The sequence below is a fragment of the Heterodontus francisci genome, chromosome 27, assembly GCF_036365525.1.
Source record: "Heterodontus francisci isolate sHetFra1 chromosome 27, sHetFra1.hap1, whole genome shotgun sequence".
Taxonomy (NCBI): domain Eukaryota; kingdom Metazoa; phylum Chordata; class Chondrichthyes; order Heterodontiformes; family Heterodontidae; genus Heterodontus; species Heterodontus francisci.
In genome coordinates, this window is record NC_090397.1 from 6,168,665 (window position 1) to 6,182,398 (window position 13,734).

General features: G+C 41.9%; 1 protein-coding gene across 1 annotated transcript in view; it reads right to left on the reverse strand.

The window, feature by feature from the left end:
• The window catches only part of LOC137384869 (dynein axonemal heavy chain 3-like), a 613,990-nt gene that overhangs the window by 544,276 nt on the left and 55,980 nt on the right, over positions 1 to 13,734 (reverse strand). Inside the window, exons 4-6 of the mRNA XM_068059481.1 lie at positions 2,027 to 2,257; positions 792 to 890; positions 142 to 281 (exon numbers count right to left, since the gene is read on the reverse strand). Of these exons, the coding sequence (XP_067915582.1) occupies positions 142 to 281; positions 792 to 890; positions 2,027 to 2,257 (470 nt within the window). The remainder of the gene's footprint in view (positions 1 to 141; positions 282 to 791; positions 891 to 2,026; positions 2,258 to 13,734) is intronic.

Genomic DNA, 13,734 nt, shown 5'->3' on the forward strand with positions numbered 1-13,734 from the left:
CACATGAAATATCACATCCATCTCCATATCAGCAGCTCGATTATACTACAATGGAAAATGATCACATCTCTTCCCCTCCCTCCAACAGTAGAAATGATCCATTCAAATTTGCTTTTTTTTTTAACAAAAGGAGTGCTTTACCAGTTCGTGTCCACCACTTCAAACATCTTTCCTTGCACTGGGATCTGATTGTGGATATCCTCGGAACTAAATATCGGCTCCAGGTACAGCCAAGCCATTTGAACACGGAGCCAAGATTCCAGGATATTATGCATCAGCCACTGTGAAAAGAGAGTGCACAGGGTGATGTCCAAAATGTTACTACAAATAAGAATGCAACAACAAAAAAGACTGATTACGTCTCAGAAATGGGGACAGCTCCACAGACACCTGGTCTGCTCATTCTGTCCCACAAGCTTCTGTGAGGCGAGCTCTCATATTGCACAACGAGACCTGACATTCCTTCTTCTGTTCTAGTTGATGAAGCACAGTGAAGTAGGAGCCAAGCCCGTTCCTTGGTCGGTCTCACATGGTTGATTTGCTCACTTACTGAGTGACTGTGCCTATTTAGTTTCGCCTCTCATGGTGAAAACTAAAGCAGCTTCAATTTAACAGTTCGCATGTCGTGCTGTTCCCACAAGACCAGTGTTACAGCCCAAGTTTAAGAAGTTACATCAACTGAAAGCTGCTGAAGCATGAACGGCAATAGATAACAAAAACTGAGGCGTGGGATGCAACAAAAATCCAGACACTAATTAAATTCAACAAGAGCCTCCCTAAAACCAACTTACCAGCTTAGACTCCCATGCTGATATTTCCTTTTCGAAGGGTACAATAAATGGAGAACCTTTCATGGTGGTAGTTTTTACAATGTGATCTTCAAGTAAAACCTGAGAGAAATAGATTAGATTCAAGGATTATAGTCCTGAATGCATGCCAAGAATGAGATAAAATGAAGAGATAACTTAGAGCTTGTACAGAGCTAAATTTGCAGCTAGCAATAGGCAGTGATTGAACCTTATTGCTGTTTACCGCAGAGAGCACAGAGAAATTGTGTCATTTATAAAGTAAAGAACCTCCTGCCACACAGAATCCTGTCTAATAGTTTCGCCATTGTTACTTTCACAATTTAAATTTTCACATCTTCTCGTCAATAAGATCACGGAATCTTGGTAAATGCTGTGATTTAAATCCCACAGCTTTTAAATAACCTTCAGACTACAATCTACTCTTTTTCCCACACAATGTAGATTATTTACTGGAAGCATCAGGCCATGTAAAGCTCACTTCAAGTCAGACAGTTTAAACCTTTCTTTTTCTCTACATAAAGCCTGATTTGCTACCTTGGAATAACACAATTCTATCAGGTATCGGCAACAAAGAACTCATTGTGGTTTATGCTGTAAAGTAGAACTACAAAGAAAGAATTCATTGAAGATTTCTTGCCTCAAAATTTTGGATTATATTAGCTTGTTTTTTTTTTCAATTTTTGTTACAAAGGCTGTTACTCCAATATTCAGATAATTAAATTAACTTGAAATGGAATCTAATTAACTGCACCAGGTGCAGCTCCGGTTATATTTTATGTCCGTTTCATATGAGTTTTTTATATTCCATTTTTATTAATAAGAAAATCAGATATTTAATCATGGGAACAGCTGACTGTAAATACTACCACGCACACTGCAGCAAGCAAAAGATCAAATGAGCCTCTGTCTTTGGACTTCTTATGATCTCTATTCTCGGCACGTCTTATTATTGAAGATTAGGTTCAAATCCAGTTACATTTTCAAGCCTGTAGATTTTTAAAGAGCACCACTTTAACTCTGTCCTACAGCACCACATTCTGCCCCGTACTTTGTAAAATCCCACTCTGAGTCCAGCAAAAAAGGAAATCGAATCACAATTTCTTCCTTACCATCAAGGTTCCTTACCCACTTCCTTTCAAAAGGAAATCTGATAGGCATTCTCACAAAGTATCGGATCTAAGCTCTTGCCCCATTAAAACATCTTTGATATACACCACCTGAATGTCATCCACCGCTGTTAAAATATTGACGCCAGTGTCTTTGTAACCGACAAACGTAAAATTAACTTCTTCCCAGTCTTTCTCCATCTTGCTGAGGGCTTTCTCCAGTGCGTATTCTTTACTAGCTTGGGAACTAATGTGGCCTAAATCTTCCAAGTACTTCTCGAGGCCCAGGTGCAAGACGTCCATCAAGGATGTGCTTTCGTGTGGAGTGATACTGAATCCCACCTGCGATAAAGTGAAGGAAGCTCCTTACAAAGTCTCTCCAAACAATACACATTGAGTTTTAAAATTTAACACATGATAGAAGGCAAATCCATCCTTCTTCATCCAGCAATTCCTATGTTCCTATCCATTTTTAATTGTCGTATTATAGCAAAGGGGTTGTTCTTTGCAATGTTTTATTTAAGGGTCTTCAAAATTCAACACAGAAGACACACAGCACAGATGAGCACATTTGTGTCAAATCATATTAGGATTCACAGCAAATAATAGACATGAGAAAGGAGAACACACTTAAATAAAGTATCAGCATTTCTCCAATTTCCATCAGAATATAGAGGGTAACAGAAACCAGAGCAGGAGAGGAGAGATAAGGAGAGAATGAAGTTTGGGATCCTTGTTGTGACAGATAGTTAGATCTCTAACACTCCAGATGTTCACCACACACCCTGAACAGGATGGTAAGGTAGGCCCAGATGGACATATCAGTGAATCTGATCTACCATAACAAAGAACCATTCACCATGAATTAGCACTGAGGGAGCAGCGTTTCCAACATGGGACTAGAAATAAACAAATTAGAAATACAGTGCTGACTCTATCTTCAGAGGGTGTCTGGGTACCTGACAGACCAGCCCTCTGCCACCTCGAGAGTCCTTAGTGTCATAGAGTTATTTACAGCACAGAAGGAGACCATTTGGCTTATCGAGTCCATGCCAGCTCTTCACGGAGCTCTAGACTCCAAACTCTCGACCGTAAAAATTATCTTCTGTTTTATCCCCTCTTGTCTTTCTAAGTTGACAACATCCTGTCCTACACACTCGTTCGCCTCCCGATACCCCTACTATGGTGAAATTCAGTCATCTCACAGTATTCTACTCAATTTCACTCTTTCCAAAGATTCCAAAACTGTCACTTACATCACTAGCCTTTCTCTCCTCCTCCAGCCGTAGTCAAATAAAGCTCCAGTAACACAACGGGGGCTAAACTGTGCTGCCTGCTCATTATCACGGTTTCTGCATTCAGCCGGCAATAAGTGCACTGTTCATTGGCTGTATACATCAGCAGGGGGCCTCTTTATCGTTACTTGTTAGCACTACTTAAAACTGGCCTACACTGCTTAACATTAGGCTGCACCTCTTTAAACGGACGTGCATTGTGACTGTTGGAGGTGCTGACATTATTTGCAATAGTGCTGGCAACAAGGACCAATGGTTGATCATGGGACAGAGGGTGCACCAAGGTTTTCCTATGCACAGAAGGTCTTAGTGGAGGGGATGGAAAAGGGAGAGATATCATGTATCTGGAGGGGGTCAGGAGACCCTCCAGACACATGGTGAGAAGGCAGTGGGAGCAGATAACTGCAGAGGCCAATGCTAGGAGTTTAACCCTGAGGACCTGGAAGCAGTGCTGCAAGAAGTTTAATGGCCTCATACGACTGGTCAAGGTCAGTGAATGCATCTTCAAATGCCATATCTTACCAACTGCACCACTAGCCTCAACCACTGCTCAATTCACCACATCCCTATCACTCACCTACGAACAATCTCTCTTGATCAGGACTCATACCTAAGATTCATATACTTAGAAACATAGAAAGATTTACAGCACAGAAGGAGGCCATTCAGTTCATCATGCCCATGCCAGCCCAAAAAGAGCTATCCAGTCTAATCCCACCTTCCAGCTTTTGGTCTTGGTGAGGCTTCAACTTACCCCCATACAATTAACACTTTTACAAGCCTCACATCCACATCTCACAGCTTGCATTCACTCTCAGCTATTCAACCATGGTGGTCACATCACCGAAACAGACTGCACGACACTCAATGACACCCTTCTCTTTCTCTGTCTCTCTCTCTTGCAGGCAGAGATGGTGCACAAGAGCAGGCTGCAGGAACTAATAGCAGGGCAGAGGCATGGCCTGGAGAGATGTTGCTGGCCGTTATCAGAAGGGCCAGTGCTGAGGCTGTGGTCAGTGGCAGGGTTGAATTCACTGAAGATGACTGTATCCTCAAATCCAATCCTCCTACTCACATTCCACTTACCCTTCATTCCCTTGTGCCTTTTTCCTTTCAGGTACTTGAGAACTGCAACCTGGCCAGGCAGTAGAGGAAGATCAAGAGGACAATGAAGATGGAGAAACACCACCTTCTACCTGAAGCTCCAAAATGGCGGCGCTCGTATCAAAGTAGCGTTGCACAAGAAATTATTGGGACTAAAAACCAACAAATCCTCTGGACTTGATGAACTATACCATCGGGTTTTAAAAAAGGTAGTTGCAGAGTTAGTGGATCCATTGGTTTTGATTTTCCAGAATTCTCTAGATTCAAGAAAGATTCCCACAGATTGGAAGGTAGCAAACCTAACCCCACTATTCAACAAAGGAGGAAGAGAGAAATCAGGGAACTATGGGTATCAGTAGAAGGGAAAATGCTAGAATCTATTATTAGGGTTGTGGTAACTGGGTACTTAGAAATTATAATATGATTAGGCAGAGTAAACATGGATTTATGAAAAGATTTTTGACAAATCTGTTGAGTTTTATGTGATTATAACTAGCAGGGTAGATAAAGGGGAACCAGTGGATGTGGTATATTTGGATTCTCAGATAGCATTCAATAAGGTGCCATTCAAGAGGTTATTACACAAAAGTAGGTCTCATGGAATTAAGGATAATATATAAGCATGGACTGAGGACTGGTTAACAGACAGAAAACAGAGAGGGGGCATTTTCGGGTTTGCAGGCTATAACTAAACTAAAGGGTCAGTGCTTAGAACTCAGCTATTTACAATTTGTATCAATGACTTAGATGAGGGAATGGTGTGTAGCGTATCCAGGTTTGCTGACGAAACAAAGGTAGTCGGGAAAGTAAGCAGTGAGGAGAATGCCAAGAGGCTGCAAAGGGATAGTGGGCAAGAAGGTGACAGATGGAATATAATGTGGGGAAATGTGAAGTTATCCACTTTGGTGGGAAAAATAGAAAAGCAGAATTATTTGTCAAAGGTGAGAGACTAGAAAATGTTGATATTCACAGGGACCTGGATGTCCTTATATATGAATCACATAAAGTTAACATGCGGGCACAACAAGCTATAGGAAAACAAATGATATGCTAGCCTTTATTACAAAGGAATTGGGAGTATAAGATTGAAGTCTTACTGCAATTGTATAGGGCCTTGGTGAGACCACGCCTGGAGTACTGTGTACAGTTTTGGTTTCCTTACCTAAAAAAAGATATACTTGCCTTAGAGGGAGTACAATGAAAGTTCACTAGACTGATTCCTGGAATGAGCAGATTGTCCTAGGAGGAGAGATTGAGTAGACTAGGCTTATATTCCCTGGAGTTTAGGAGAACGAGAGCCGACCCAATTGAAAGTTCTGAAGTGGTTTGACAGGATAGATGCTGAGAAAATGTTTCCCTGGTGGGGAATCTAGAACATGGGGTCACAGGGCAGTATTTTCACCCCGGCCTTCTGAACCCCACCATCAGGTTCAAATGGAGGCCAGAAGCTGTGATTTTCTCCAAATTGGCCAATTAGTAGCCAGAGGGTTGGCTCGCCATCCAATTAAGGATGTCGGGTGGGCTCCTGTAGCTGGAGGGCCAAAAGGAGAAGAAGCTGGCCTTTCAAAGTAAGTGAGAGAGAGGGATCCCCCAAGACGGAGGCGCCCCCACCTCTCCAACTTAAATTAAATTTTAAAAATAGACTTAGCAGCTGGGCCACCATTGTGGAGGGGAAACCAGGGGACCAGTGCTCAGGCCAGGACACCCCTTCACAGGGCAGCCTTCAGCTGCAGCTGAAGCCAGGCAAGCAGGGAGGGTCTCTAAGCCTGTGTGCCTGCCCCCATCAGAGCCTAGAAATTCACTGTACAGTCTCAGAATAATGGGTCAGCTATTTAGGACTGGGATGAAGAGAGATTGCTTCACTCAAAGGCCTGTGAATGTTTGGAGTAGCAGAGATGCTCAGTCATTGAGTATATTCGAGACTGGGATGATGGCATTTTGGATAATGAGGGAATTAAGGGCGATGGGGATTGTGTGAGAAGGTGTAGCTGAGGTAAAAGATCACCCATGATCATATTGAAAGGTGGAGCAGACTCGTGGGGTTAAATAATCTACTCCTGTTCCTATTTCCTATGTTCTTACATTCATTCCCAGCCTTGTTTGAGCCAAGACTTTGTAAATGCAACCATGTCATAATCCTATGTGGCATTTTATGCCTGCAGCTCACCAACCTTAGCATCAGTGCAGTTGTGATGGATCAATTGTATGTTAATGTATTTTCAGCATGATATATAATGGAGCAACTGAGTTAACCTTTCAGGTTAATGACTTTCCGTCAGAGCTTGGCTTTGGTGTCATATTAATCATTGCATTAACATCAAAGATTAAATATCACATGGTGATTTTAGCAAAAATAAGCTTTATAAAGACATCACAGTTAAAAAGTTAAATCCATTGAATCAGCACTGATGTCTCAAAAACTGATCAGAACAACATACGGACATACAAACTAGGAGCAGGAGTAGACCATTCGGCCCTTCGAGCCTGCTCCACCTTTCTATAAGATCATGGCTGACCTGTTTGTGGACTTAATTCCACATTCCCGCTACATCATCGTAGTACTTAACTCCAACACATCAAAACTAGGAGCTGGTCTACTCTGAGTGCACACCAGTTCAACTGACCAATCAAGCTTTGCAATTGCTCTGTCTCTTCTTTAGACATGACATCATCTTTCTGTGATGACCTAGCACGATTGACTGGTATGGGTGTAACACTCTCTAAGTAGCATTGTTGATTTAATGTTATCCCAGACCTACTTTGCTTAATATTAAACCTTTATATTTAAAAGCCCTAAAAGTCTGACTCCCAATCTTAAATTCTATCCTAATCTCAATAACACATTTCCCAAATTCCGCATTACCAACCCATAAGAAATCATTAACATGCATCATGAAGATGCCAGAAAGTTCCCCTTTATGATACCAATAAAACATGGCAGGATCTGATTTAAATTGAGCACAACCAATTTTCAGCAAAACCGATCTCACTGAAAAATTCAATGTCATTTAATGGTCAGTTTTGAATTTTTATTTTTAAGTAATACTATTGGATTTCCTGTAGCATTATTTATGGAAACCAGTGGTTCCTGGAAGTGAGGTACCGTTCCCTTATACAGTGCAATCCCAGATGATTGGGACATAAAGTTATTTAGTCGATCCCCTGTGGCATTGCTCGTAGGAACAAGGAAAAATAAATGAGAAAAGAGCTCATTTTCTCTTCACATCACTGGAGTCATTGCTTGCCTCCAACTCTCTAATTCTTTATGTTTAGATCACAATGCTAAATAGCAGAAGGATGGTGAAAGCACAGGTGACTCTGTTAAAGGATAAATATGTTAAAGCTATTACAACGATCGGGATATGGCAGATTAATTGAATGGATTTTTCACATCAGCTTTCATAAAGAAATCACAGTAAATGAGGCAAAACTATCCACAATGATAATGTTAATTAAAACCACATTCTGGATAAATTGGAAGGATTGAATATTCACGAGGTACCTGAGCCAGATGAGATACTTCTGAGAATCCCAAAGGAATTCAAGGGGGAGATTAGTGATGCTTTCATTGAAACTTTTCAGAGCTCCATAAATAGTGAAGTGAGTCTTAAGGGCTGTGGGTTTGAAAATCTTAAGAATGGAGTAAGTGACTGTCTGGAAAGGCAGGACAGTTAACCTCACAGTCAGCCAATGTTGAGGACAGCCTAGGGCATACTTTAAATGAATGCTTAAAGAATATTTAGTGAAAGAATCAGCATGTCTACATGATACTTTTGGGAGGCAATGGATGAAACTAGTCCAATAACTGTAATTTACTTCAATTTTGACAAGGCATGGACAAAGTTCCTCATGTCAGGCTTGTCGGCAAGGCTAAGGCTCATATAGTAGGTAGCATATTTTCTAGATGACATAATAACAGAAGATAAAGGGGTGGTGATATATGGTAAATATCCCTGGGAAAAGAATCAGTGGACCTCATGGACCCCTGCTGTTCACAATATTTCTGAATGAAATGGAGCAGGAGGTCTGTTCATTGTACATTTGTTGAGAACACAAAGGGTGCGTAATGAGTACTGATGAGATTGAATGTTTGCAAAAAGACTTGGAGTGATTCGGTAGATGGGCCAAGATATGGCAGCTGGAATATAATGAGGACAATTTTCAAATAGAAATTGGTAACGGTAAAGGGAAAGGATTTGGAGCGTTTATTGCTCATACCTTGAAAGCACTTAAAGTATGTTGGGTATTGGTGGGCATCTGGTGGGTGATGGATTATGAAGCAGAACAGATTTTGCAGATCGATGATGGGGCCAATGCTGGAGTGTGGTAATAGTATTTGGACCACCCTCTCTCAAATAACACATTGGACAGACTCCAAGAGAGGACAGATGACTTAGAGTCAATTGACATCTTTAAAAGAGAATCTTTCCCACAACATGGGCAGGTGTATGGAGTGAGGTAACAGATCAGCCATGATTTCTCATTGAATGGCAGAACAAGCTTGATGTCCTCGTCCTAACCCGATGCTTCTCAACTCTTAACGTTTTTGAGTACTGGCGACTTTACTTTGTTTAATCTTCTGAATGAGAATTGGTAAAATGCATTACTCAATGAGCCATACACATCAATACAGCCCCAAGGTCAATGACAAGTACAGACTAAATAAGCTGATCTCGGCCCATCACTTCTGGGCTAGAGAACAGTACAAATGGCCAGCCTCCTGTTTCTAGTCACTGACCCTGATTCCTGCCAGACAGTATGTAAATAAGCAAACCAAGTCAGGATAATATTGGGAGTGAGTGCAATGCCCTGAATAGTTGTGCAAAGAATTGCCAGGTTGAGGTACTGCAGTGTGGCCTGTTCCTAAGCAGCCTTACTCCTGCAAAGGTTGGCACTTTAGGAGAGGAGTGGAGAAAGAGAAAACAAATGGCCATGAAGTGGTTGAGCTCCTGATCAGACCAGGTATTTTCCTAGGAATTTCAAAAGAGGGAGTAGAAAATTAGTATTCCAGTAATGAAATGAAAAATAAACAATGCTGGAGATGTTTGGCAGGGCAGGCGGCATCTGTGGATAAAAGAAACAGAGTAGACGTTTCAGTTTCAGGTCAAAACTGGGAGGCTTAGAGATGTATCAGTTTTTAAGCCAGGAAGAGAAGGGGGGAGAGGAGGAAAGAACAAAAGGGGAGGTCTATGATAAGACGGAAGGCAGGAGAGATTAAATGACAAAAGGGATGCTAGTGAAAGGCAAAGCAGACAGTAATGGGACAAGCTGATTAATTAGGGAAAGCCAGCACAGAATTATCAAGGACAAATCATAGTTACCAAACTTGATTGTGTTTTTTGATGAGGTAACAGAGAGGGTTGATGAGGGTAATGCAGTTGATGTGGTGTATATGGACTTCCAAAAGGTGTTTGACAAAGTGCCACATAAAAGTTGAAGCCCATGGAATAAAAGGGATAGTGTCAGCGTGGATATGAAGTTGACTGAGTGACAGGAAACAGTAGTGGTGAATGGTTGTTTTTCAGACTGGAGGAAGGTATATAGGGGGTTTCCCCAGGGATTGGTTTTGGGACCCCTGCTTTCCTTAATCTATATTAATGACCCAGACTTGGTTGTACAGGGCACAATTCCCAAATTTGCAAATGACACAAAACTTGGAAGTATTGTGAACTGTGTGAACTGTGTGGAGGAAGTGATAGACTTCAAGATAAAGGCCTGCTTGGGTCTGCAGAAGCCTGAGCCCGAATGCCGGACCCGGCAGTGAAAACCGACCCGAACCGAACCCAACACATGTCGTCGGGTCCCGTTGGGTTCAGGTCGGGTAGCTGGCCTTTACTTCAGATGGATATTGACAGGCTGGTGGAATTGGGCGGACATGTGGCAGATGAAATTTAATGCAGAGAAGTGTGAAGTGATTTATTTTGGTAGGAAGAATGAGGAGAGGCAATATAAAATAAAAGATACAATTCTAAAGGGGTTGCAGGAGCAGAGGGGCCTGGGGGTATATGTGCACAAATCATTGAAGATGACAGGGCAGGTTGAGAAAGCAGATAATAAAGCATACAGAATCCTGGGCTTTATAAATTGGGCCATAGAGCACAAAAATAAGGAACCTTTATAAAACACTGGTTCATCCTCAGCTGGAGTACTGTGTTCAATTCTGGGCACCAAACTTTAGGAAGGATGTGAAGGTATTAGAGAGGGTGCAGAAAAGATTCACGAGAATGGTTCCACAGATGAGGAACTTCAGTTATGTGGATAGATTGGAGAAGCTGGGGCTGTTCTCCTTGGAGAAGAGAAGATTAAGAGGAGATGTGATCAATGTTTTCAAAATCATGAGGGGTCTGGACAGAGTAGATAGAGAGAAACTGTTCCCATTGGTAGAAGGGTCAAGAATCAGAGCTCACAGATTTAAGGTGATTGGCAAAAGATGCAACAGTGACATGAGGAAAAACTGTTTTACACAGCGAGTGGTTAGGATCTGGAATGCACAGCCTGAGAGTGTAGTGGAGGCAGATTCAACTGAGGCCTTCAAAAGAGAACTGGATAATTATCTGAAGGGAAAAAATTTGCAGAGCTACAGCAAAAAGGTAGGGGAGTGGGGTAAAAACAAGAAATGCTGGAAATACTCAGCAGGTCTTGCAGCATCTGTGGAGAGAGAAGCAGAGTTAACGTTTCAGGTCAGTGACCCTTCTTCAGAACTGGCCTGAAACGTTAACTCTGCTTCTCTCTCCGCAGATGCTGCCAGACCTGCTGAGTATTTCCAGCATTTCTAGTTTTTATTTCAGATTTCCAGCATCTGCAGTATTTTGCTTTTATTATAGGGGAGTGGGGTAGGTGGGTTGCTCTTGTAGAGCTGGCACAGACATGACAGACCGAATGGCCTCATTCTGTGCTATGACCATTCTATAGCCCCATGTTTCAATCTCTACAGTCGGGTTTCTGTCCCTCCCACATCACTGAAACGGCCCAAATCATAACCAGAAATAACTTCCTACGTTACAGCAGCTGTTGTAAACTATCCATCCTCATCCTTCTCAACCCGTCTGAAACTCTTGAAATAAACATCCGCCTCCAACGTTTCTCCTTCATTGTCCAGCTGGATGGGACTTCCATCTTAGTTGTCGTCATAGCCAGAGCATCCCCAGCAATGGCTTCACTTCCCGTTCCTAAACCTTTAGCTCTAGAGACTGCCCCCTCCCCACCCCCCTCACCTCCCAAGGCTCTATCCTTGGCATGTCAGCCTCGCTTTCCTACTCTACAGTATGTAGATGATGTGATAACATAATCTCGCTGTGCTGTCACTGTATCCAGTGCCCACGGGTCTTTATCCCAACCTGTCCAACAGGGAGCTGCTGCCCATTTTACACACTGCCTGATTTTACCTTCATGTTACTGTCCCACTGGGTAGTTCAGATAAAATTAGACTTTTGCAGCTTGGAGCTGATGGTAAGATGAAGGCACAGTTTGAGGGGAAACAAACCCAGCAATGACCAGCTCAAATTACAAAGCAAATGTGTAGCTTCCGAATGATATCTGTTTAAAATATCAGGGTTATGATTGCTAGCATAGGTAGAAGACTGTTAATAGTAACCCAGGGAAATCCCAGACACAGGACAATCCCAGACCAGGGAAATCCCAGACCCAGGGCAATCTCAGACCCAGGGCAATCCCAGACTGTAGTATAAGGGTATGTGACACAGACTTGTAATTATTTTTTGCCTTGGATTAAAAACAGTGTGTGTGCCTTTAAGACTCTGTTAAAACAGTGCACCTTTAAGGGAGGGAAAGTTCTGGAGACACAGTGTGCCACAGCTGCATTTTCTGTTACCTTGGCAACAGCAGGAGAGACAGAGGTCACTTTGTACTGTTTCCACTTGGTTGTGTGTGGAACTGGTAGAAACTGGCTAAAACCAGTTAGTTTGGAGAGACTTTCCAGCGAGACGTACTGAAGAGAAAAGGAGTTGTTTATTCTCTCTCAGCAGAAATTCTACAAGGAGCTACAATCCAAGTTAATTCCCTGAGTAAAGAAGAAAAGCCTTCTTTTTCAAGAAACCGCTTGTATTGCTGTGCTCATCGTTCAAAGAACTGTTTAATGCTTGCTGCAACTGAACAGCTGAATGCCAATCTGCTGAAGGACTATTTTCATCAAATCCACAAGAAGACTTTGAGTGGCCTTTGACTATTTTCACATTAGAATACCTCATCAATCAGGAAAATAATCTACAAAGACTTACTTATTTTATTTATTCTTAAGAGACAGCTAATTTTTTAAAAACTACACTTTTTAAAAACCGATTAACAACTGTTACTTTTGAATGTATGTGTGTGAATGCGGGAGTTAGGATAAAATAAGAAATTATAAGGGCTTTAGACATAGGTTTATCTTAGTAGTGTTTAAGATTTAGGTTTTTAATAAATAGTTAATTTGTTGTTGTCTAAAGATACCTGGTTTGGTGTGTTTCATTCCGGGGTTACTAGAGCATTTAGTTTGGCTGTTTTCCGATTGGGTGTGAAAGCTTAATAATATGCTGCAACCTGTGGAGTGACGGGACTGAATTGACAGTGCTCTCGCCACAATCGTAACAAATGAAAGGGTTAATCTTGAGAGAGTGTAAAGATTACCGCTCACCATGATGATGTAAGAGATCATGTGGGAGAGACTCAACAACAGATACAGCATGGATTTTGAAGGAGCCACACAGGCTAGTGTGGAGTGTTTTTGTTATTATGAAATAAATATTAATGTTTAAATACTACAGTCTAAGAATCTCTCTGGTAGACCCAATAAGGTGGCAGCATACAGAACCAAACAAATAACATGGTGAACAGCGGTGAGGTGGTGAATCGCGATGAGATCATGATCAACGGTGAGATCCTACATCCTGGAGAAAAAATTTGAAGCAACTACAATCCTTCAACCAGAAGAGCATGATGGGCCGAAGAGCCTGTTTCTGTGTTGTATAACTCTATGACTCTAAGTCTCTAAAACAACTAGCTGAAAAAAACATTACAGATCTTAAGAGGCGGAGAGAAGCTCCATAGAACGGAAGAGTGGCTGCCTGCAAATCAAACGTCGAGGAATCCCAGTAAATAAAAAACCTTCGAAGCACTTTAAGTAATGTACTAAAGGCATTGTGCGAGAGAAAACAACAGGGAAAACCAGTCCCTCACTTGGGTTGAACGCGAGGGCAAAGAGCGGGAAAACTGCTGAAAAGTGCAGGAAACCCCCAAACACAGCTGGGAGAGTCCATTAATGCAGCCAAGCCTGACAAAGAAAAATAAATAACCAGCAGCTCTCAAAAAAAGGGGAAAACCCTTGACAGTCTGTTGAAACAGCAGGGTACTCTCAAACTGCTGTGTCAACTCCATCAGACAAGCTAAATAAACAAATAAAGTGAAGTGCTTAAGCAAAGGCAA